Raw genomic sequence first — 25800 nt, forward strand, 5'->3', positions numbered from 1 at the left:
GTCTCCTCCCAGCTTTGGAAACAGCCACAAGGTGAGTTTAGCTCTCAGCCTAGAGGGTTTTTATTTTGCAGTCATCGGAAACAACTGACCCATTAAAATAGCCCAACTGCATGGAGATTATCTCATTAATTAATTTGCGGTTCTCAGAGCAAATGCACGGTTGTGCATTGAGAGTTTTATGCCAAGGTGTTGGTTTTGCACAAACTTGGAAACCGGCTGTGAGGAACAAGCCCAGTCCTTCAACTCCATGTTCATCGCGTGGGAAGACAGAAAATCAGAGCCTGTGGGGACAACAGGAGCCGTCTAATTTTTTGAGGACGGGCAGCTCCCCTGCCTTGGACTGCACTCTCGGCTTCTCCTGCTCTTACTTCCCCAAGAAACAAGGAGGTGTCATATCGCTGCCCCATCTGGTGGTTGTGGAACAGCCAAGATCAAGACAAGCTCCGGCGACTGCAGCCGTGGCCAACCTGGAGAACTGCTTTCCCTGAACCCTCTACTTAAAAATGTTATTAGCCCTTGATTTTCCTGTCTTATCTTTAATTGCAGCTAATTATTTTTCCCTCCTCCTCCTCCTCCATAGCTCGGACATGGCACTGCTGGGCATCTTGACTGCTGCAGAAATCGCAGCTGCTCTACAAAGCTGTGAAGGTAATTTCTTTCTTCTCCAGTCTTGCCCTCCCCTCCCTCCTGCAGTGAGATAAAAATGTGTAACTTTCTCCGATCTTTTCTTCCATCCTCTATTCCTCATCCCGACTAACTGTATAGGGCAAATAAGATGGACGCCTTTCGCATTTGCATTTTCCCCGGAGCTAAAACCAAATTAAAAAACAGTGCCTTCCGTTGTTCTGAAGAGTTATTAAAAGAAGACAAAACAAAATAGCCAGATGTTCGAGAGTAGCTAGCCCATAATGTGCATTGAGCTGCACCTTCCGTGCATCAGAGCTGAATCAGTGCTATGTCAAATTTTTTCTGCAGTAGCAAAAAAACTTCCACAAATGAAGAGATCTATACACTTAAATAGCCACATTGAAGAGGAACAGGTGTATATAAGGCCAAAAAAATTTAAAATTCCTAATTTGAAAAGAAAAGATCAAGGGGACAGCTCTAATAAGTACTGGGATAAAATATAGCAGTCAGAGACATAGCCAATGTTAATGGACAGTTGCACAAAACCAATCATCCAGTGTTTTGCTTGGGACCTTAAAATACCCATTTTGAAGCTCAGTGTCTTACCAGACATGTAGCTTCCTGATGAAAAAAAATGAAGAGCTACCTTAATTGAAATGGATCAAGATGAAATGGTGCAAATGAACTGGTTGGGTTTTAATTCTTCAGATCATTTTTAACAGCAGCTTGGCTGTTTCTTTCTTCATTTTCTCACAAAAGGGGTGTAATGTTTAGGACTGACTTACCATCTAAAGACAGACACTTTTTCCCTCACTTTCACTGCTGTTGCCACTTCTGCAGAACTTCAAGCAATTCATCTTTTGGTGCATTACAGATACCCTGGTGTTGGGATGCTCCTTATCTCTCTGTATGGAGGTCAGGGTTTCTGTATTCTGTCACCTGCTGTCCAAATGACAAGGCGGCAAATACAGAGTGGACTCAGCGGAAAACAAGCTGTATGAAACAACAACCCAGAGCCCCACTGCAAATTTTCTATACCACCCTTCCCCTACCTGGTGCCCTCAAATCCAGATTGTTGGCCTACGAAGCCCATAACCCTCACCCAGTTCTGGATTATGGAGGCTGCAGTCCAGCACTTCACAATGGCAACAAGCTGGGGAAAGTTGAACTGTATCGTGGTCACACAAGAAAGAGCAAAGCGAGGGGAACTATGATTACAGAATTACTGCACAAGGAAGGAGGCACACAAGAGCTCAGCATTGCTATCTGACCTGGAAAAATATCCAGGCTCCCAAAATGGCAGCCCAGGGACACCTAGACGGCAGGCGTCGCTGGCTCCCACTGTGGCGTTGTGGTTAGAGCACTCAACTGGGGCGTAGGAATTGGGAGCTCTAGTCCCCATACAGCCGCAAAAACACAGTGGGTGATTCTGGGCCAGCCACTCCCTCTGCGCCTGGCCTGCCTCACAGGGTTGTTGTGAGGATAAACTGGAGGCTGGGGGAAGCACGCCAGCTGCCGGCGGTTCCTTGCAAAAAGAGGCAGGATAGAAACATAAGAAGTCAGAAAAATGGAAAAGGCATGAAAGGAGAATCTAGATTGCCAGATGTGAGGACAGGGCAGGCGCATGCTTAAATGCTTTTGCAGCATGTGTTTCTGGTGGAGGCATTCCTGGAAAAGCATCCAAATGCACACGTGCAGGACAACTCCCGTGATGTTTTTGCATCCCTGTGCTGCAACCTCCCAAACAGGGCACTTCCTCTATTAAGCCAATGGAAAATTTAGGGAAGCCATGCAAGCTTTTAAAGTCTCCAGGTCTTTTCATCAGGGAAGGGGCCAAGGAAAGAGACCCTGGTAGGGAAGGGGGGAAGAGCCCTTCTCATGGGCCCTACCAAGTGCCTCGAGGGCCTTGGTTTCAGGGCAGCGCAGAGCAGAGCAGATTAGCAGACAGTTGTTGCCTCACCATTTCTTAATCGTGAGGAAATCAGAGAATCGGTCCAAAGATCTGACACTGCTTGGGGATGAAAGGTCCTCCGAGAGCTCCCCTGCCTGGCCACAACACAACTCCAGTTCCTGCAACCCATTTGGATGCAAGCAACTTGAAATCCAACCCACAGCCTTCCTTTGGGCCCAACAGCACCCACCGTTAACTCCAAGCACAGGAGCAAAAAAAAAAAAAATCTAGGCTGGACAGTTAACCTTCCCTGGTGGATATTTCCAAAGCAGGGAGAAGAGGGCGCGGAAAGATCTAAGCACCTCTCCTCTCCTTCGTTGCTTTCTTGGGCAGTGACCCTGTCATAGGTAGAGGCATGTTTCCTAGTTGAAGAGATCTGGAAGTCTCCAAAGCTTTCCCTTCTCTTGCCTTTTCTTTAAAAAAAACTAAACAGACAAACAAAAATGGCACAACTATTTCTGGTTGAAATAAGGATCATCATCAGCTTCTACGTACTTTTTCTGTTAGGGAAATACGGATGAGGAAGGATCATGCTTTTTTTCTATTTCTTATTACTGCATTTAGAACCCACTTTTTTCCCTCCAGAGTGGCTTGCATGACCCTTGTCCATTTGGTCTTCACATCAACCCTGTGAGGTAGGCGAGGCTGAAAGGAAGTGACTGGTTATAGGAAGCACCAGGCTAATACTTGCTGCCTAACGCTGCTTATTCAAACTGATCTTGCCTGACTTGAGGGTTGGTGAGTTTAGGGTTTTCTCCAAATGGAACAATTCCAGTTTCTTGGTACTGACTCATATAAGCAGAAAGGTGTGCCAGGATATATGTGCAGTGAATTCACGTTGCAACTAGTTGTGTGATGCAATGCAACATTGTGTAATTGTTTCAGTGTGCATTCACTTTAGCTTAGCATATTGGCTGGGTTAAGCGGTTGAGTTTGAGTTCTCCTTGGACTGTGGGTTGTTGTTGAAACCCAGTTGTCTGAACTCAGTCAAGGCAACAAACCCTGATGAAGAAACCACAGTTCGAAACCCAACAGCAAAGCATGGATTCTCTTTATCGATTTTTTTTTTTAATATCCTGCCTTTTTCCTACAAAGGACTCAAGGCAGCTCACATCATTCTCCTCCTCCATCTTATCCCCACAACAACAACCCTGTGAGGCAGGTTGGGCTGAGAGTCTGTGACTGGCCCAAAGTCACCCAGTTGGCTCCATGGCCAAGCGGGGACTCGAACCCGGATCGCCTGAGTCCCAGTCCCATGCTCTTAACCACTACGCCACACTGGCTCTCTTTATAGGTGGTTTGTGATCCACAAGCCATGGTTTGTTAGCACAGGTGAGTCTAAACAACGAGAACAAGAAGATCTCCTTCTCCCATATATACCTACCTGCCCATTAAGATTTGGGCAGGAGATCCTTCTGAAAGAGCCGTCCCTCAAGGAGGTGAAAGCAACGGTAAAGAGAAGAAGGGGCTTCTCTGTGGCTGCCCCTCATGTGTGGAATAGACTCTGCAAAAAAATCTGCCTAGTACCAACATTGTTTTTGTTTCAGTGCCAAGCAAAGACATCTCTTTTCTGAGTGTTTCAACAATTGATTCGAATTCGATCTTTTATCCCTTTCTAACATCTTCTTGTCCTGTTTGCCTGATATAATTTTAATGTTTAATGGCTCTGTTATGGATTTTATATTTAATTGGCTTTATTGTTGTGGTGGTTTTTAGTATTTGTAATGATTCTATTGCAAGTTGCCTAGAGAATCCTTACGGACCAGTGGGTGACATAATTTTACAAATAAATAATTTTCAACAACAACCCATGGTTCAACAACAACTCATACCCAACACTTTGAGCCTGGTTTATCATGTTGTCTGAACCCAGCCATGTACTGGGCCTTTGGGAGGGGGGAGTTTGAGTCATCTGATCCATCGCTAACGCTGCCCATGAATCCTAGAATTAGCTCATCCAAGGACCATTTCACAAATCTATTCCTTCCACTTGTGCATTTTACCATTGCATTTTTGAACCATTCTGCAAAGCAAAACTCAGGCATCCATATTTCTCCAAAAAAAAAAAAAAGTCTGTTTTTGGTAGACTAATCAAAAGTGCATGCAATGGGGGAAACAAGGTTAAAGTGCATTAGGAAAATTGCTTGTAAAAATATTCATGTTAGGCAGACATCCATGCAAAAGAAGCCTGCACTAAAATTTTTTATTTCTTATGGAACATTTTTAAAAAATCTCAAAGTACTGAATGAAATTAAACTTCAGATTGGAAAAATGAAAAATTGCAAGAAACTGGAATTGATGGATTTGTCCATTCTCAATGGTAGAGCTGCAAAAGCCCTACCATTGAGATTTATTTGCCAGGTTATTATTATTTCCAGAGAGACAGCGTGGTCTATTGGTTAGAGTGCCAGACTGGGACTCAGGAAATCCAGGTTCTAGTCCCCACTCAGCTCTGAGTTCACTGAATGACTTCTGTTAGCCTGCCCCACCTCATAGGTCTGTTAGGATAAAATGGAGGGGAAAAGTATGTAAGCAGCCCAGACTATTTTCATCCAAGCACCCTGTGGCAGCTTATGTAGCCTCCTTCCTCTGCAGTTTCTCTTCACAACGACCCTGTGAGGTAGGCTAGGCCAGGAGCCCATGACTGGGTCTCATAGCACCAGAGCCCACCATGGGCTCATTTCCCTGCAGAGGCTGTCGTGCCATACAGGTGTCCGTGATGCTATGCTATGCCTTAGCATACAGGTGTCCGTGCCATACAGGTGTCCGTGATGCTATGCTATGCCTTCCATGTCATACTAAGCCAAGCCTCGGGGTTGTTTGAGAGTTAGACCCTCAAAACCCCATGGCTTGCTTAGAGTTATTGAGGGCCCCCTCATGCTCAAGCCCCACCACCTGGGCTTGTAGGACGTGGTCAGTCACTGCAAGCCAGGTAACTGACGCAACGCAACAGCCACTGTGGTTAAATTAACCCATGGCGGGCGCTCAGACCATGCGAACCAGGTTGATCACTGGCCCAAAACCACCCGATCAGCTTTCTCGCCAAGTGTGGACTCTCCAGTCCCAGAACAACATGCTGACCACTGCATCACACTCGTTTGTGCTTGGCATTCACGATACCTTGGACTAAAGCGCTTCCTTTCATCTCTTCCCTCTTTCTGCACCCTGTGCTTCTCTTTCTGGTTCTTGATTCTCACTCAAGCTTTGGATTCATTCTGCTGCAAGACCTTTTTTGCTAAAGCCAGCTTGACCGGCAAATCCAAAGAGGAACTGTCCAAGGTGTTCGGAGTCATTGACCAGGACAAGAGTGGATTCATTGAGGAAGAAGAACTGAGGTGAGTACGAAAAAAGCCACAACATACGGAGAGATCTTACTTTCCGTTCTATGGCATCCCTTCTTGCAGAGGAAATCTACACTTTGCAGAAAGTCCCATCTCTCCCTGGGACTTTTTGAGCCAGAAGTAAAACTAAGCCTAAAGGTATGTATTCCTTCATTTGATTTGTATCCCACCCTATAAAACATGAAGAACAAAAATGGGAGCTAAGTGACAAATATAAAGCACATGTTAAGAGCGCAGGACTGGGACTCGGGCGATCTGGGTTCGAGTCCCCGCTCAGCCATGGAGCCAACTGGGTGACTTTGGGCCAGCCACAGCCTCTCAGCCCAACCTGCCTTGCAGAGTTGTTGTTGTGGGGATAAGATTAAGAGCAGGAGGAGAAGAATTATGTCTGCCCCTTTGAGTTTCTTGTAAGAAAGAAGCAGGATAGAATTCTAATAAAAATATATAGCAGAATGCAGTAAAAGCACTAATGCAACCTATTAAGCAATCAAGAAATGAACGGTTGCCTATACCCCCAAAGCCTGTAAAAATAAGCCTTGGCATCTATGTGTATGTGTTGTGTTTGTGTGCATGTGTGCATGTGTGTAGAGAGACAGAGGAGCAAAGCAGCATAGAATCAGTGAGGTGCTGGATCTGTTATGGATGCAGTCAGACTTAAGTTAAAATATATAAGACAGACTGATAGGCTGAAGACCCCATCCGATGACTGTCTGACATTCCTGGGGGCACATTGAGTAGGTTGGCGTCCCAGCTGCAACCTTGGAAAAACAGAAATTGAGCGAGAAGGGGCCTCCCGGGTCATCCAGTCTGACCCCCGGCTCCACTCACGACATGCCTACCAGGTGCATGTCCAGCCTGTCCTTGAACACCCGCACCAAGGGGGCCTCAACCACCTCCCGTGGAAGCCCATTCCACACCCTCGGGGTCCTGACTGTCAGGAAGAACTTCCTGGCATCCAAACTGAACCTCGGTTCCCTGAGCTTGGCTCCATTGGAGAGCATCCTGCCTTCCTCTGCAGGGGAGAACAGGTCTCTGAGATGAGAGCAAAGACCTCTGCTTCGTCCTCTGAGGCTCCCGCCGCACCTCTCGGCCAGGGTGGGTCTTTCCACGCTGGCAGCACTCCAGAGATGCGAGAAGGTGGCAGGATGTTCCAGAGAGTGGAGAAAGGGGGGAACGAGGCAGGGCCATCCTTGAAAACATGCCGGGGCTGCCTTTCCTGCTTGCAGGGAGGGAAAAAGACGTTTTGATGGCCAAAACTGGATGCCTGAATATTGCAAGCCTGGAGCACCTTGGGCAACCACTCTGGGTGGCACCCCGGTGATGACAAAATGTATTTAAAGCTAAACAGTTTGTCCACTGCTTTGGGCTGTTAAATCAATACAAAGGATGACGGTTTGGAATACAGCAGGACGAAGGAAGGGGAAGCAAGAAGCGAGACCTAGCAGTGAGAAAGCTGGACAGGAACTCGGGAGATCCAGGCTCTAGCCCCCACTTGGCCGTGAAGCTCAGCAGGCGACTTGGGGTAGTCACAGATTCTCTGCCTAACCTACCGCACAGGGTTGTTGTTGTGAGGGAAACACAGGGAGGAGAAGCACCTTGTAAGTCACCTTGCACTCTGTGCAAGAGAATGAATGCTGGGATATGAATATAATGAGAATAATGCCCACAACAATGTTTATGCCGGGCTAGTGATGCACAGACTAATATTGCTGAGTTCCTAGATCCAGGTATTTTCCCTTCCGGGAAGCATGTCAGTGTCCTTTTTTCAGTGGGAACCACTTGCAAATCATTTGTGTTGCTTTTATTGTAAAACCATCCCAAGACACTAGCAGCTGGACAGGATGTAAAAGCTTTAAACGAATAGATAAATAAACCTGGGAGACTTGGCACAGGCCAGTTAAAATGTTTTGCAGTGCTGAAATCTGTTTTGCTAAGAAAGAAGTGCAGATTTGTAGATACCGAATCTTGTTCTTAGTTCCAGTGCAGGTTTTCCTACATATTGCATAGAGCAGTTTTTGGGTTTTTTTTTTTTTCATTCCAGTGGGTGCATGTTTACTGATTCTATTACAATGCATTCCGATAGTCACCGTGCTCTCAAACAAGTTGCACGAGAGAGAGAAATCCTTCCCAAGCTGGAATTCTCCAGATGTTTTGGACTTCCCCATCTGCCATCATGACTAATGCTCTGGAATGCTGGGAGCCATACCGACAGTTGGAGAGCCTGTTGCACCTATACACAAACCTTGCATAATATTCAGCTCACCATCCAGCCCAATTTCAGTGCTTTGCCATTTAATCAGGATAAAGAGAAAAGACTCTTTAGGAGCTTTAAATAAATAAATACATGCTTGAAGCTTTTCCTCCGAAATCACAGTGTTTCAAAGTGCACGGTGCCAGCCAGGTTGTGCAGCATTATCCATCTCGAACCTGGAGAATAAGTTGGCCTTAAAAAAAACTTTCTATCTTATGGAAAACCCTAGCCCCCCCCCACCCCCACCCCCAAAAAGGGAGTTGCTCTAATGCCAATAGAATAAGAGCTGGCCCGCATCTTGCAGTCCTTCCCCTGATCTACCCGTTCCTCTCTCACAGCAAATTCCTGCAGAATTTTAAGGATGGTGCCAGAGTTTTGACTGATAAAGAGACCAAGGAATTCCTGGCAAAAGGCGACACCGACGGAGACGGCAAAATTGGAGTGGACGGTAAGTGCGCACTAAGGGAGCCCTTCATGCTGGGTGCCGAGGCTGCCACTGCCACGCTTTCCCCTTGGAACAATTTGCTATTCTTTACCCAAAGTTTTTTGCCTGGGGCAAATAGCGGAAACATGTGGGAATTATCAGGAAAATACTGCAAGAGGTACCTGTTGCAGCCCTAAGACGTGAGGCCCTCCTCCAAGAGGAGGGCCTCATGGGTGGCGACACCCTGCTTGTGGAATGCTTTCTCCAAAGAGGCTCACCGGGATCCTACGCTATAGACTTTCTGGGGTGATTTCTTTATTCTCCCAGGCATTTAAAAAAGAGTTTTAGTGCTGTCTAGATCTCCGCACTTTTTCCTGGATGGAAAAGCAATCCATCCCACCCCCTTTCCCACCCCGACCCTCCTAGCTACTGTGTGAATTGTAGAGCAAGGTCAGAGGGGATTCTGAAGGGGGGGGCAGATGACATGAGTTACCACCCCGACCCTTTTGGAGTAGCAGGACTTGCTCTCCCCTGCACCACTTGGCCCCCAAGGCAGAAATGAGTGGAAGTCCTAGAAAGAATCCATATGAATTGCGGGGAAATGGGAAGGGTGTCTTTCCCCCTGTCCTAAGCACATGATAATGAAATCTGGATTTTGCTTTTGTTTTCTTTCCTAGAGTTCATAGCCCTCGTTAAATGTTAAAGTGATCAGGAGGAAGACCAAAGCCAATTGTATTGTAAAACACTCTTTCTTATTACAACTCTATTTATTTAAACATTTTATACAGTGAAATGGCACGGACAGTTGCCAGTATATTATCTCTTATTGTTAGAGAACTGTGTTAACTCATCAACACGCTGTTTGATCTTTCTTATTGTCTAGCATTGTAAATTCATAATTCAAAGGGCTTTACATCAAACAAGAGACAACGCTGGAACCTAAAGAGAAGAACTTTGAACTTCTGGTTTCATTTGCATTAGATTCTATTGGGAATATTAAGTAAGTATGAGATTTCAAAGATCTCTCTCTAAGGCAAGACAAAACATCCATCTCCCCTCCATCCGAGGTCCATGACACAGGAAAAGAAAAATCACATTGATTTGTGCTTATGTTCAAACTAAACAAAGCTACCCAAGAATGTTTAAACTAATCTTTCCCTGACATAACCAACTTCATGAACTGCCTTGCTATAGTAACACCGGTGGAATTGTTCATCCATACATATAAAGTGACTTCATCATTCACTAATGTCTCTTTTTTTTTCTTGTCACTGATATTATGTCCTTCAGTTCCTGTGTTTACATGATGAATGAATAATTGGCCACCAGACTGGGCTAATTGCCTCATGCTTTGAAACCATTTGTAGATTTCTAATCTGTTGTGTGGGTTCAGGGGACACCAGTCCACCTTCCCAAACTCTGCACCCTCCCCCAGATATGGGAACAGGGTCCATCACAGGATACATCAAGAAGATGGGAAGGGAGACATGTGGAAAGTGGGATACCCTCTATGGAGAAAGGCACAAGTTCCGCACTTCAGGTCAGTTCATTAGAGAACTGTCTCCTCATGAGCAATTCTCCGCTCAAATGTGACAGCCTTCCCATGAGCAAGATAAGGGAAACAGAGGCGGCTTGGTTGGAAGGCTCTGGACAGAAGGCAAGAGAGACTAGAGGCTAAGGAATTATGCAGCTAGAGTGGCCAGATGGATGGGTCTCCTGCACCTTTAGTAGCTGTGTGCCCTCACCTATTAATAGCACATGTCTCACTGCTATTAAAGGTACAGAAGCCCCATCTTTTTTCCATAGAGCCACTGTATCTGTGGCAAAGCAGCAGCAGTGGCAGGAGGAAGAGCACAGTTCTCCACTGCCTGATGTTGGCCTCTCGTCTCTGCTTCATGGGAGAGATGGCCTAACAGCAAGTATCAGGTAAGGATAGTAGGCCAGTTCTGTCTGATAGAGACAGTGGGGACCCAAGGTTTCTTCTGCCCTCTTGCTCATACTGACTTGGAACACCTTAAATAAGGTAGGATGGGGCAGGCAGTTCCACAATTTTATCCTTCCAAATTTTATTTTGGAAGGATTAAAGTTGGTGGCCGTGTATCTCAGATCTCAAACAGGGCTGGTCAAGCAACTGAGAGCAATTCTAAGGGTCTGCTTGGTTGTTACCACCTGAGGGCAAGACACGTGCTCTGCCCCTTGAGGGGTATCCCTCGCAATAGCTCCAATGGCTGGGGAGGCATGACTTTCAGCTCACACGCAACTGCGCAAGATCCAGAACATCGCTCCCAGTTCCAGGTGCAGCATCTTCTGCAAGACTGCAAGAAAGCTGGCATTGTTGCCAGCTAGGATAAAACAGGTCTCGCAGGGCAACGAGGATGAAATTAGAGAGCTGTGTAGTGCGGGGAGGGGGAGGGAACTGGTGGCAGGAAGAAGAACCTGGATGCCGCTGGTTTCCAGTGGCAAAGTGTTTACCCATATATCAAACCAGTGCTGGCAGTTTGCTCCTCCATCAGGAGGAGCTCATGTGCCAAGATGATGCATCTGAGTTGCCCATTCAAGAGCAAACCACTGCAATATATTTTGCATTATAATGGAGGAAGGTCGTTCCTCTTCAGCCTCTGTCCAGCTGCTATTAGAATCACAGGGAGGAAGTGCGAGGGCGGGTAGCAACTGACTACTTTTAGCCATCTCACTAGCCCAAAGTTGACCCTGCGGCATCCTTGCGAGCCCCGTCCCACAACACCTCTTGGCGTTTCCCTTAATTACAAGTCAAGACAAAGGAATTTGTCTGTGGCTCAGCATGGGAAGTTAAGGATAATACAATAAACTGTGCATTCTTCAGAAATGTTTGACCACTTGATGGCACTCTTGTTTTACTCACAGGCTCACCATACCGCAGTTGAAACTATCCAGATAGTTCTATCAACAATTCTCTGCCAAACTTTTCATGCCTTCTTCTAGAAAAGCTGTCCCCGACAAAGAGAAACAACTCACAGCACCCAGGGCTTTCCCTCGATAATTCTGTCCTGAGTGGGCATGTTCCAAAAGGACGAAGTGGCCGGGCTGGTTGTGAAATAGAAACCCACCTCTATGTTCTGAAAGGTAGTACAACTTTTCATTTAACGTTTTGCCCAAGCTGAATCCTAGGTGTCTGTGACAACAGACTCTGCTGCTCTAACTGGATATGTCTCAAAGACAAATATGTGGAAACACCCAAAGAGTTAAGAATCAAATGGTTCAACACGCATTACCAGGCAAGCAGGTGGCTTCCAGAAGAGACAGCCAAGACCAAAACGGAGACAATCAAGCGCAACACACAGTCCAAGGAGCAGAGTCAGGCAGGAGACCAAGGGCTGGTAACTCCGAAGCTCAATCCCACAGAAGGGTCAGGAGAGCACGACATTGGAGCTCAAAGGATCCTGCTGCTCCGGCAAGAGCTAGCCCAAAACTGAAACATGGTGCAGCCACAGTTCATAAGCTCCAGCTGTAGATAGTTATAATCCTCAGGTTGAAAGCCCTCTTCACAAGAAGGCCCTTGCTCATGAGGAGTCCTTTCCTCTTGGGGAGTTGTTCTTTATCATTTATTTATTTTTCGATTTGTATCCTGCCTTTTTCCTACAAAGGGCTCAAGGCAGCTTACATCATCTCTCCTCCTTCATCTTATCCCCACAACAACAACCCTGTGAGGTGGGTTGGGCTGAGAGTCTGTGACTGGCCCAAAGTCACCCAGTTGGCTCCATGGCCGAGTGGGGACTAGAACCCAGATCGTCTGAGTCCCAGTCCCATGCTCTGAACAACTACACCACACTGGCTCTCCTCAAATTAGCCCCGCTGGCCTGCTTCTAGGGAAACCAGAGCAGTGAGTTGGTTAGAGTACTGGATGGAGGGTCTGGAAGACCCGGGTTCAAGTCCCCACTGGGTGAGTTGCTCAGTCTTAGCCTAACCTACCTCACAGGGGGGTTATTGTGAGGATGAAATGAGCTATGCAAGCTGACCTGGGTTCCGCATGAGAGGAATTAAGGTGGGTTATAACTGCAATGTCATCATGGAACCCAGAACCTCCCAAGTCCCAGTCCAGTGCTCTAACCACTACATCATACTGTCTCTCCACCCTGCCATCTTGACTAGAAGAATAAATGGCATTTGCTTCTGCTGCCCTGATGCTAATCACATATTCTCGGGAGACAATTTGCAGCAGAAAAGCAGAATAAATATCTAAAGAAAAAGCCACTGAGCATCTGTCAGCTTCAACTGTAAAATGTTTTTCAAAATAAGCAATGAGCTATGCAAGCTGGCCTGGGAGGATCCTGCAGTGAGTAGCTTCAGCTTTGGCCAGGTGTGGATGTAAGGTCTGGTCGCCATTTCCCCATCACCTGCCTCTCTCGGTGGTGATTTGGGAGGCCCTGAGTGGCAAGGCCTTTGACATCAACCCCAAGCTTGAACCCACGCTTCATGCATCCGCCGGCCTCTCTCTGCATCCACTGCATTTTTTTTAAAGATAAGAAACAGAAGAGCTGAAGCAGAAAGGAATAATAAACAGTACTCAGCCAGAACCTTCCCTCTTGGCTCAACATTTTTTATCCGATTCTCAAGGGAGTTTTTCTAAACCTTTCATCATCCTCTAACCTTTAAGGCACAGTTACTGTTCAATTAACAGGGAAAATCTGAATAATTCAGCAATCTGGAGGCCTCTGTCCCTGATTGTGCAGCTTCCTGTAACCAGATTGCGTGGAGCATTGAGGTCACGAAATAGTTTTCTTGGGTCAAGGATGGCAATTCACAATCCTCATAAAAGAGATGACTGTCAAAACAGAAGCAATTGCAACAGATGTGCCTTAAATATGCCCACAAAGTTGTGTGTCCAGTACAGAGCATAAACTGCTCGGATGATTGTGCTGCTAATAAAATTTAATGTCTGGGATTTTTCATAAACAAAAGGAAGAAAGCCCAGGTCCAGCAAACTGTGCCAGCAACTTGATGGAGGCTGGTGACTCCAAGGACGGCAGGGTTGTACAGACACTCCAGATTTTTGTCAGCAGTTTGAAGGGCTATCCATGGCGCTGAACCCTAGCTCTTTAAAAGTTCAGAGTAAAAGCTGGAGTGGATGCACAGCCCTGCTGATGGAGGAGCCACCCTGGAAGGACCATCTCCTGGGGTGGTCTTTTCAATGCTGGACTGGGGATCTGGGAGCTCCAGGTTCTAGTCAACACAGTCATGAGGCCCTCGGGGTGACTTTGGGCCAATTGCAGACTCTCATCCTAACCAACCTCACAGGACTGTTGTGAAATAAATTGCAGAAGAGGAGAAGCTTGGAAGCCACCTTGGGTTCTTTGCAGGAGGAAGAAAGGTATACAGTGCTGTCCAGGGTATAACATAATGTAATAAATTTATTTATTTATTTATTTATTTATTAAAACATTTTTATGCCGCCCCATTCGCCGAAGCCTCGGGGCAGCTTACAACATAGATGCATGATAAACATCTATAATGAGTGTGGGAAAGCCCAGTCTGGCCCAGCGGGGGTCCTAATGCAGCCCCAGCTGGCCACACTTCCTTTTCCTTGACCACTGATTGGTTGTCTTGGTTTAGACTCATTTTCCTCCTTTTTCGAAATGTCTCTCCTTAGGCTTGGTTTAGGATAGCCTTCCCCAGCCTTGTGCCTTCCAGACACATTTGGACTGCAACACCCAGAATCCCCAGTCAACGGCCTTGCCAGATGAGAATTCTGGGAGCTGTGGTCTGAACGCCACCCGGCTGGGGAAGGCTGGTTTAGGAGAAAGGACTCCGGGATGTGACCCTGTCTGTTTTTGGACAGGAAGAAGGGTGGCTGAGGCATGTCTGGAGTTGTAGGCCTTTCCTTACGTCTAGGATTGGGCCTTTGCGTGAACATATGGGCTTTCTTTGCCACACTGCCTCCTCCTTTTGGCTTTCCCTGGAATGCAATCCCCAGGAGCGTCTCCAAAATGGAAATGGCCCTTGTGCTCAAAGGGCCATTGGGTCAGCTCACCCTTCATCTTCACTGGATGTGCCCTGAAGGGAAGCCAAACACATGGCGCTCATGCCAGCATCTCCTTAAGGGACCTTCAGCCAACCTGAGCAAACCCAGCTCTGTTCGTGTACGGCAGCGTTACCTTCCTCAAGCTGCCGGCCAACAGATGCATTGGACTCCAGCTCCTCAAAGCACAAGAAGAGTCGTGCCGGATCAGGCCAAAGATCTGTTGTGTTCACACAGCAGCCAGCCAGCTGTTTGTGGGACTCTCACAAGTACGACAGGTGTGCAATAGCGGTGGCCCGCTTGTGTTCCCAGGTATATTGAATGAGCTCCAGCAGAAGAATGGTAGGGACATTATTACGCCTCAACAGGTAGTGTGGTGAATTTCCCAGCCTCCAAAAGCCAGAATACCTTTTTGAAGCCGTGCCAAGGCTTAACAGCCTTCAGCTTGTTAGGAAGAGCACCAGAGCTTCCCCGTTCTGTAGAAAAGAGCCACTTTTGCTGGGACAAAGAGTCTGTTGGCCTTACTGAGCAGCTTTATCCCTCCATTGTCCCCCAGAAATAAGGAATTACAGAATATCAACCATGTGCAGGCAAGAAACATTATCTTTTATGCTTGGCCTAGACACAGAACAAATACACAGCCACAGATCAGAGGAGTGCCTGCTTTCTTTCACTTGTTTATATTCTACATTTATATCTCATCACAGTATTGAATAAACTTAGATCATCTTGGTCATGGTAGGTTTCGTTTCTTCCTTGTCATCTCTGACTTGGGGTGGCCCTATGAATGAACGCCCTCCACAATGTCCTACCACTGACAACCTGCTCAGCACTTCCAAATTCAAGACTCCTTCCCTCATGGAGTCAATCCATCTCATAGTTGCTCTTCTCTTCCTCTCCTGCCTTCGCCTCTCCCAGCAGGACTTGTCTTAATTCACTCTTCAGTTTTGTGCAAAGGACACCCTCCTACTTTACTTCTTTGTAGCTAAGCTTTGTGAATGACAATTGCTTCAGCAAAGAAAATGCTTTAAGACAAAGAGAGACCATTTAGCATGGAGGAAACCCAACCTATCTGAAATTTCCTTGACCAGGTGTATGTAATTAAGATGCCCTTTTATCAGCAGCACTAGCCCCTGATGATTTCATTCATTCTAATTAAGGCAGACAGAAGGCAATGCATCGGAGTATCAGCAGCTGATAAATAAATGCCAGCCACTATAGAATACTGCCTGTATCACTATACAGAAGAACAGCCTTCCGTTTTGAAACGCAGTTCTTTTCTGCTTTCATAACCAACCTTTCAGGTAGGATTAGTATCACTTTGGACCTTGGTGTTCAGTTTCAGACTCAGAGGATCCCGTTCTGAACAGCCACTACCTGGCAACTTCTTCTTTGTCACATTCTGAGTTGATTTTATTGCCTCTTGACTTTGTAGTTCAGGTTAGTTATTCAACAGTTTCTAATAGATGCAGAGGAAAAGGAATGTGCAAGGTTATTTTACACTTCAGTAGCCATTCAGGCACCGTTTCCCCAGTCCTTACAGCTTTATAAATCTATCTGTATTCTCTATTGGTGCATTCTTAAACAGCAGAGGGAAAGAAATCCTTAAGGGTCTAAATCCCACTAGGAGGATTGCAGGCATCCAGTGCAAGCGTGGTGTCTAGGGCTGCTTCCACTCTCTTCTTGCCCTCCAAAACATTTAGACATCCAGTTTTGGCCATCTAATTATTTTTCCCCTCCTTGTAAGGAGGAGAGGCTTGGATGCCTTGAAGATCGGCAATGCCTCCCTTTCCTGGTCCTCGCCCCACGAGGACCCTGAAGATGGAAAGAACCACACCAGCAAAGAGGGTGTAGGGAGGGCCCTCTGGGGTGGACACTGAACTGGGGATTTCCAAAATCCGAGCTGGGACCCCAACTTATCTTATGCCCCAGCAATGTCACGAGGCCATAGGTCTGTGCCCTAAGGGATTCATACAGATGGGGTCAGCGAGGGGAAACTGGCACAAAGCTCCCAGAGGAGAGACCCCCATCGACGAAGCAAACGGTTGCTCTCAACAGCAGCTTGAGGCAGTCTGGCTCTCCCCCAAACCCAGGCAACAGACAAGAGGGACTTCAATCCACCCAGGCAAAACAACGGATCGACTAGAACATTGAGTAACTAATACTGTTTATCCCACACAAATATGTAAATATTTTATAGAACCACATTAGTGGACAATTATGGAAATGGCGGGGAAAGGAATATCATTTGATACCTTGAGGATAATTTTGTAAAATGACTGTGCACTTAGCAGGGCCTTGGACTGATTTTCCATTTCTAAGCAGCAGCAGCAAGATGTTTGGTCCTTGTTTAAGGGACAATAAAGCTGCGGGCCTGAAGAGGTGTTGATTCCGAGATCAATACTTCCATGTACTACCTGGATTGAGTCTAGAGCATACTGCCTGGATAGCATATGCTGAACCCCTGAACTGTAACCCTTCTCTGACAAAGTTGTACCTCTCAGTGGTAGCTGCCCACCTGTGAAATCCACTCACAGGTCGTCTCCAATGTCCTTTGCGTTCCAGGAAAAAGACCTTCTTTTTCTTTTTTTCTTTTTCTTTTAAGAATTGCTGACTTCCCCAGTATTGTTTCAATCTTGTATTATGATGGTTATTTTATATTTATACCACAGCTTTCTTCCCCTTGCATGTTCAGTTTTTCCATTGTATTGTTTTACTGCAAGTCCCCCTTAATTATACAGGGTGGGCCAAATGTAGGGATGCACCACCGATCGAGTCATGGACACAGTGGACAAATTGGAGGAGCTGATCTCGCAAGCATTTCTCGACGTTGGTGCTAACCAGAATTTGCATCCCAGTGTCAGGCCAGGGATGCTGGAATGTTGATGGAAGACATTTCCTGCACCTAAGAGACTAAATATGACCTGATCAGTGCTGTATACCTACTTCTGTCCCACCCTGCATTGGCAGGCAGTGTACACATCCGTCAAACCTCCATCTCACTCAGATTGTTATTGAGGCCTTGCAAGAGGCATGTGAATGCGTAGGCTCAACTCTGAAGAGCAGTGACTCCGGGAAGCTCTTGCCAGTCCTCCCCGGCTGGGATCTGGGCTCTTGACAGGTGCCAACCATCTCTACCTCTGACAGACGCTGAGGTGATCCCCCAAGAGAGGGTTCAGGGTGAGGCAGCTGGCTGAGACAGGCCTGGGACAGAGCGGCAGGTCCTGCTCCGAGGACGGCGTCACTTCACTTCACTTCACTTCAGCACCATGGAGAGCAATCCTGCCCGCCTCACCTCAGCCGGGGTGGGGTCGGTTGGAGAGGACTTTTAAAAGTTCCGTTCAGATTGCCCCTTATATACCGCCCACACCCACCCAGCTAGATTTACCCCAGCTCTGGCCATCCTCAAAAGTGTCACATTCCTGAGTCATTTGGGAAATGACTTGCACAGATGCATAAGGAAGAGTAGGTCATTGAAGAGCGTCCTTCTCAAATCCTAGGAGGGCTCTCTCTGGCCAAATAGCAGGCTGCCTTTGTTAGGTGAGAGAGAAGTCCTTGGGGATGATAGTTCCAATTTCCTTCCAAGGATGAGCCCTCGCAGAGGAATTGTTGTTGTTGTTAGTCACGAAGTCATGTCCGACCCATCGTGACCCCATGGACAACATTCCTCCAGGCCTTCCTGTCCTCCACCATCCCCTGGAGTCCACCTAAGCTCACACCAACTGCCTCAGTGACCCCATCCAGCCACCTCATCCTCTGCCGTCCCCTTCTTCTTTTGCCATCTATTGTTCCCAGCATTAGGCTCTTCTCCAGGGAGTCCTTCCTTCTCCTCTAGCACCACAATTCAAAGGCCTCAGTCCTTTGGCGCTCAGCCTTCCTTATGGTCCAGCACAGGGGAATAAAACCAGCTTTTCTGCACATTGGAAGCTGAGCTGCCTTCCGCTGGCTGCATTTGGACAAAGGAACATAGCAAGCTGCCCTGTTTCAAGCTGAGCCAAGGGGCCATTGAAACCGCATAGTGTCCACACTGACTGGCAGCAACAGCCAAACGCCCAGGGGTTGAACTTGGGGCCTTCTGCATGCAAAGCAGAACATGGTGCTTCCCTAAAATGATGCTAAACCATGGTTTAGTGTTACATGAACGAGCCCTGGGCACATCACTTGCCACATCCTTCTCTCCCTTCCGTGCAGCCGTGAGATCAGATGCTCTTGTTACTAACTAGGTGCGCCAACCGAAACTGGCAGCTCTGAGGTCAGAAGGGTTTCAGTGTGGACTTCTAAGGCGCTGCCATGCTGCTGAACCTGATTTTGGTATAGTTTCAGCACCATGAATAGCTCCTGAGCAGTTGAGAATGAAATCCAGAGGAGATACACCACCCATGAACACTGGGACCAGCAGCCATAGCTTGCTGCAATGCTCTCATGTCTGACCCCGGATAAACCGAGGCTAATTGTAACTATGGCTAAATTATTATTATTATTATTATTATTATTATTATTATTATTATTATTATTAACATTTCTATGCCGCCCCTTGCCGAAACCTCGGGGCGGCTTACAACATGATAAAATACATTGAAATACAATAGTACATAATAAATTACCATTAAATATAACAATACAAAAAATACATTGATTTACAAATACAAAATTAAAGTTATCAGTATAAAATAAAAATATAGGAGGAGAAAGAGAAGGAAGAAGAAGTTGCCCAGAAACAGGTATTAAAGTTTGCAGTTTTTCTTTTCTTCTGTTTTTCTTTCTTTTTCTAATTCTAAATTTTAAAAAGCAGACACTGTTAATAGCTTCAGTTCTTGGGTGGTACAGAAATGGGATAAAAGACCCAATAAATCGATCCATGTCAGACAGGAAACAATACAGTAACTATTGTAGTTCATGACTATAATTTTGCTCATTTCAATAAAGCATAATCAAGATTAACCATATTTTGGAGCACGGATGTAACACTTCAGCTCTTGGAATCACCCATGTAGGTTTCCTGGTTGTTGGCCTTGTTCAGGATTAATTCAAGTCGATGCATGAACGCGTTGTCATCAAGTTGATGCATTAATGCACCACTAGTTCACTCGACTATATTCTCCTTGGTATAAACAGAGGAGGCAGAAAAAACCCAGCTCATTAGTTAAGCAAGACATTTGAGCAGGGTCTCAAATTGAGCATCTAATCCATGAAAAGGTAACCTGAGTAGCTATTGTCACCTTTTGAATCCTATATAAGTTGGGCAAACAGCTCTCTTCCAAAAGTGCCTTTTCCTGGTATTGATTCAGCTCTTTGTTTATCCCTCTTTTCCTCTTCCCTGCTCAGGGAAACCTTAAAGGTGAGGATCCAGCTAAGAGAGTAAGGCTGCAATCCTATACCCATTTATCTGGGAGGAAGTCCCATTGAATGTACTAGGGCTTACTTCTGAGTAGACATGCATAGGCTTGTGGAGCATATACCTTTCCCATGCCGTCTAGGTAGTAAGTATATTACTGTCTCTCCATAATGGATCTCTGTTTTTGCTATTTATCTGTTTACTTCTTCTCTGCTTGAAGAAACCATAAAAGAGAAGCCAGCTAATGGAATGAAGGGAAGAAGTATCTATGAGCAGGTCCAAGTTTCCAATCCCAGATGGAATTAACATCCATTATTTACCCTCCACTGTCTGGATGTGGGTTCACAGGAGCTGAGCAGGGCTGTCCTGGAGGGCATTTGTTCATACGGTTGCCAAAAGTCAGAGGCATCTTGGCAGCATAGAATAACATCAATATTGCCTGGAAGATGGATGAAGCTAAATTATTGCTATCCTTTTGTTTTCATTTTTCAGCCAGCATGATTTTTTTAAAAAATTATCTTATTATCTCCTTTCTGTTTATCCTGAAATATATATTCCCATGGTGTTGCTGTAAATATTGCATTGTGGTAGGCCAGAGTAGAAGAGGTAATTGTGACCATGGAGACAATTTAAATGTAAAGTGAGCATCAAGATAAATTAAAAGTCCAAAGTTGTTGTTCTTCTTTTGCTTGCTTTTTCTTCTGTCGTGCATCCTGCAGTTCTGCAAAAGGATGGATTCACTTCCCTGCTCTTTATTTTCTTTTGGAATAGATTAATATGAGTATCAGTGACATTCTCAGCCCTCCGGATATCGCTGCTGCACTCAGAGATTGCCAAGGTAAGGACATCTGTGGGACTAAAGGCCGAGCACTTCCAGAATAGAAATACGTTGTGCAATTGTCCAGCATAATTCACAGAATGCTATGGAGGTTCTGGACAGAGAGATTTGAGGTGGGTTCAGACAACATGATATCCCAAACTCAAGGGTTGATTATGGGTTGACTGGGGGTTGTCATTGAACCAGGTGTTATTGTTGGTACATGGGTTATCAAGTCGTCTAAATGTAGTTGTGATAATAAACCAGAGTTTGTTAACAACAACCTATAGCTCACAAACCAGTGGCAAGCTATAGGCTGTCTTGTGGGGTTTTGCACCTAACAAACCATGGCCTGTCAGCACAACAGGATAATCCACATTTTGTTGACAACTCAGATTCAGCCCATCCTCAGGACTGAGCTTGTTTTCAGGAGGAGATGCACCAGTTGCATGACTGGAACCATTCATCTGGAAGTATGGACACATCTCCATGCTTGTTCAGACCAAAAGTCCATCTAGTCCTAATTGCCGTAATCAGGGTCCAGCAGAACTGGGGAACATCCAAAAGAACCCAATGGGAAGGAGAGAACAAATCTGGATGTAGGAAAATAAAATTTATTCATCAAAGTAGGCTTCCAATCACATATTTCTGGGCTTTCTCCAAGAGCTATAAAATGTGGCCAGTGTAGTATACTGAAGGCGATTTACTAAAGTTAAGCAAACTTGCATAGACCTGGCATTAGCATATATGTATAGTCTGTGATGATATTTAACCCTTCATGTATATTAATGAATATTCGGGCACAATCCAAAGCTTGCTCCTGTGCAGGGCAGGAGCAAGACAAAACAAAGTTTATAAAGATGTTCCACTTATTCAGTTCTTCTCCTGAGGGTACCGGGCTGTGCTTGCAAACTTGAATGCATGCAGGAAATCTAAATGACTTGCAAAGACAGGCAGGAGCAAGATGGATAAGGACCTTGCTCATCTTTGCAGGCGGGATGGCTAGGCCAGAAAGAAGTGGACATAATTTGGCCTCAAACACCTGATTAACCACAGTTTCCTCCTTCTCTCTTAGCTCCTGAGAGTTTCAACCACAAAAAATTCTTCCAGATCAGCGGCATGTCCAAAAAGAGCAGCAACCAGGTGAAGGAGATCTTTCGGATCCTGGACAACGATCAAAGTGGTTTCATTGAGGAAGAAGAACTCAAGTGAGGACTACCTTCACCCTTCCCATGTGCTCTCTCCTCTTTCAAAATGGTTTAAGGGGCAATCCTACACACTCCCACACAGGGTTGAGTTTCAGGTCTCAAAATGTTTCCTCTGGAAAACAGCTGGGAATTAAAGCCATTGTGGTAGAGTGGTTAGAGAGGTAAACTGGGAGATTCGTGTTCTCATTGCCCTTTGACCTTGAGGCTCGCCGGGTGATCTTACGTCGGTCACTGGCTCGCCATCTAACCCACCTCACCAGGTTGTTGGGAGGATAAAGAGGAGAGGAGGAAGAACTGGCATGGTTCTTTGAGTTCCTTGCAAAAGGGAAGAAGTAAATCTATTAAGTAAATAACATGGATTAAATAAAATCAGTCAAGTTCAGCTTTTCTCCTTTAAAGTTGTCTTGATTTTAAATGCCATTCCTGAGATAGCTCTAGATTTATGGGGCAAAGTTTGGTTTGGTTTTATTTAAGGTCCACTTTATTGGGTGTAGCAATAAAGGGTGTTTTGGGTGTTGTTCTTGGGAACATGTCAGAAACTTATTGGCCCTGGCAGGGACCATTTCCTTCCCCCTTCCCCACAATGTCCTCAAGCGTGTGTGGGGAGAAGACTCCTAGGCAGCTTGGGGAAATCTCCATGGGGCACCACTCAGACTGGAGGTTTGCGGAGCTGGTTGCCACATGCACAAGCTTGACATGTTCCTCCAGGTCCCTCCATAACACAACGGTGCAATCGTGCGTGGCTCTGTAGAGATCCGTGTGGGGACAGCTCCACCACCAGAATCCCCTTCATACCACCAGTGCCTGCCTCCCCACACTTGCCCTGGTGGAGAAAGCAGATGGAGAGCCACCCAAGCCCCCTTCGACTGGCCCTTCTTGCCACTTTTCCGCTTTTTCTCCCTAGGTATTTCCTCCAGAGGTTTGAGTGTGGAGCCCGAGTGCTAACAACGACAGAAACCAAAACATTTCTGGCAGCGGCTGACCATGATGGAGACGGAAAAATTGGAGCTGAAGGTATGGACCTGGCTGAGGTTGAGGGCCCCATGTAAGACCGTGCCATCTCTGCACTGCAGCGGGGAAGTGGTGGGACTCTGGTCTCCTGAGGACCAAAGCTCTGGGGAGCCCTGAAGGCAGGGAGCTGCATGCATTGGTGCCTCTCAGCGGGTATTGCCGGATTGCTTCCGAAACATGAAGTTCCCTTTTGCTAGGATGGGTAGACTTGCTCAACACAGAACCTCAGCTCCACAGTTCAAACCCAGCCTTCCTGGGGCCCAATCCAGCCCCCTGGAGTTCCCAAGAAGGCCCTCCCTGCTCCTCCAATCATTTGTCAATCATTTCATGGCTTCTGAGCTTTTCTGTGGCTTCCCCCACCCCCATTCCTAAAGGCAACTCTTAATGAGCACTTTGAGCTGTTGTTTTTGATACTTCAATTCGTCCCCTTGCCTTTGGGCCCGAACCGTTTTGCCTTCAGCTCCACCTGCCAATGGAAAGCAGAGAATTTCTCCAAAACTGAACTCAGCTCTTGGGCTGAGCAAGGTTCAGCTCTGCTCCAGGTAGACCATTGCAGTCCCCCACGATGGTGCTCGGATGTTGCCTGTTACAAGGCCAGCAAGACCAGAGGCAGAGTGAGGAAACAGCTTCCGGCAAGGAGATGCTTCAGGGGGCGGCCAGCAAGTTCCGGTCTTTCCTCCCAAGAGCCCCCAAGCCATTCCCTCCTCTTGGAGGACACAACTGTTCATGTCCTGTTCCTGTCCTGCAACCCTGAAATAACCTGCCTTGCTCAGGTGTGGCAAAAATTGCAATCCTAGTTGCTGTTGTTTAGTGGCAAAGTCACGCCTGACTCCTCACGACCCCATGGACAACATTCCTCCAGGCTCTCCTGTCCTCCACCATCCCTCAGAGTCCACCCAAGCCCACACCTACCGCCCCAATGACCCCATCCAGGCACCTCAACCTCTGCTGTCCCCTTCTCCTTTTGCCTTCAATCATTCCCAGCATCAGGGTCTTCTTCAGCAAGTCCTTCCAATTCATTAGGTGGCCAAAGTTTTTGAGCTTCATCTTCAGTTTCTAACCTTCTAAAGAACAGTCATGGTTGATTTCTTTTAGGATTGACTGATTTGATTTCTTTGCAGTCCAAGGGACTCTCAGGAGTCTTCTCCAGCACCGTAACTCAAAAGTGCCAATTCTTTGGTGCTCAGCCTTCCTTATGGTCCAACTCTCACAGCCATACATTACAGCTGGGAAAACCATAGCTTTGAATATACTCACTTTTGTCAGCAGGGTGATGTCTCTGCTTTTTAGTGTGCGGTCTGGATTTGCCATCCTAGTACAAGCATGGAAATAAGAGTTCAGCCGCCAATGCAGTCGGCTTCAGAAAGGTGCAGTTTTGTCTTTTGCCTCAGGCAGCAAAATGTCTTGGCCCAAGGCTGCCCTGTTATAACAAGCAAATGTCTGCATACTGCAAATTGGCTTTGCAAGTTGCTTTTCTTTCCTTTGCTGCAGAATTCCAGGAAATGGTCCATTCCTAAGGCGCCGAACGTGACCGTGTGCAGAGGAAGAACTGGTGCTTCTATAGAAGCTCTTCCCAAAGCATGTAAACCCAGATTCCTTTGTTAATTTTGTTTTCCTCTTGATGGTGTGTTATTCATTAGAGATTTAATGAGGAACTGCTCCATTAGTTAATAAAGACAAAGCTGTGTTAGTGTTGATCTTGGTTGTCATCTTAGCAATCAGTGCTCTGAAAATTAGACACGTTAATCAGTCCTTTCTCTTTCTGGGCTTATCCCTCTTTTAAACTGGGCTCTTGGCTCTCTTTCAGCCTGAGAGCCAAATTCCCTTTTTAAGAAGCTCTCGGGGGCTGAAATTCAGTTATGGGTGGAGCCACAGTCAAAAGGGGGGGGGCAAAAGGGCCGGCCTATTGTACCCAAAGCTCTTCTTGTTGGTGATTAGGCCTTAGAAGAGGCATTTCAACCTTTAAGAAGAGGGGAAATCAGCCCAGAAAACCACCAAATGACTGATCATTGTAAGAAAAGGGGCGTGACCTTCTGAGGATTTCCAGAAAATGATCTACTTATTTATTTAATTTCTTTTCTGCCCAACGGCCAATGCTCTCTGGGCTGTTCACAAACTAGATTAGGGAAGAGCTGCCCTACGCACATGTAGCCAGAGAAGTGCCCCAGCTCCCAGCATCCACAACCGGCTGGGGAATCCTGGGAGTCACTGCAGTGTTTCTGTCTAAACATGCATGGGCTGCCATGTCTTTTTCATCTGTTTGGCCTCATGCTTCTGCCTTCAGCGCTGTCCCCGTTGGTCGAGTAAATGCAGGATTCCTGCCAAGTATCTTCAGCACATGACTATCTGCCGGCAATATTGTCAATGGTCCCTCCAGCACTGGGCCCCCATCTTTTTTGAGATTTTCTCATGGTTCAGCAGTTGAATAGCTTTGCAAGTCTTGGTACTGGGCTGACAATGAAAAGTGCTGCACCAGCCATACTTGATGGTGTCACACACATTTGGGTCTCCCACACATTCTTATGCAAACTTTTCTGCTCAAAGTATTCATTGCATGCTCATCTTTCCTCCTAGTTGTTTACAATTTCCTTAAAAATGTTGTGATCGTCTCATTTCACTTCGAAAGCACCCTTTTTCAAGTGGGGAAAATGAAGTATAATTTCTGGAAGGGAAAGAAAAGGTATTTTCCTACTTTTGTAGTTATGTGATTCCACCATGGCACAGCACTAGAGGTTATGTGGCTGAAAAGAGAAAAAGAAAAGCTGCTTGCGTTGAGATCACCTCTCATTTCTGGATGAATTCAGACTACAGTTTCATCTGGATACAGTGGATGAACAGCC

General features: G+C 46.3%; 2 protein-coding genes across 2 annotated transcripts; both read left to right on the forward strand.

The window, feature by feature from the left end:
* The first annotated feature begins 587 nt into the window (after nucleotides 1–587).
* Nucleotides 588–9297, forward strand: LOC123025151 (parvalbumin beta-like). Its single transcript, XM_044433662.1, has 4 exons — nucleotides 588–648; nucleotides 5781–5913; nucleotides 8509–8618; nucleotides 9272–9297. The coding sequence occupies exons 1-4, from the start codon at nucleotides 588–590 to the stop codon at nucleotides 9295–9297; spliced, it is 330 nt and encodes a 109-aa protein (XP_044289597.1).
* An 11404-nt stretch (nucleotides 9298–20701) lies between these two features.
* Nucleotides 20702–22998, forward strand: LOC123025152 (parvalbumin, thymic CPV3-like). Its single transcript, XM_044433663.1, has 3 exons — nucleotides 20702–20762; nucleotides 21817–21949; nucleotides 22854–22998. Exons 1-3 carry the CDS (start codon nucleotides 20702–20704, stop codon nucleotides 22996–22998), a joined length of 339 nt encoding a protein of 112 aa, XP_044289598.1.
* Nucleotides 22999–25800: the final 2802 nt, after the last annotated feature.

This window comes from Varanus komodoensis, unplaced genomic scaffold (genome assembly GCF_004798865.1).
Source record: "Varanus komodoensis strain SLA01 unplaced genomic scaffold, ASM479886v1 scaffold26, whole genome shotgun sequence".
NCBI lineage: Eukaryota > Metazoa > Chordata > Lepidosauria > Squamata > Varanidae > Varanus > Varanus komodoensis.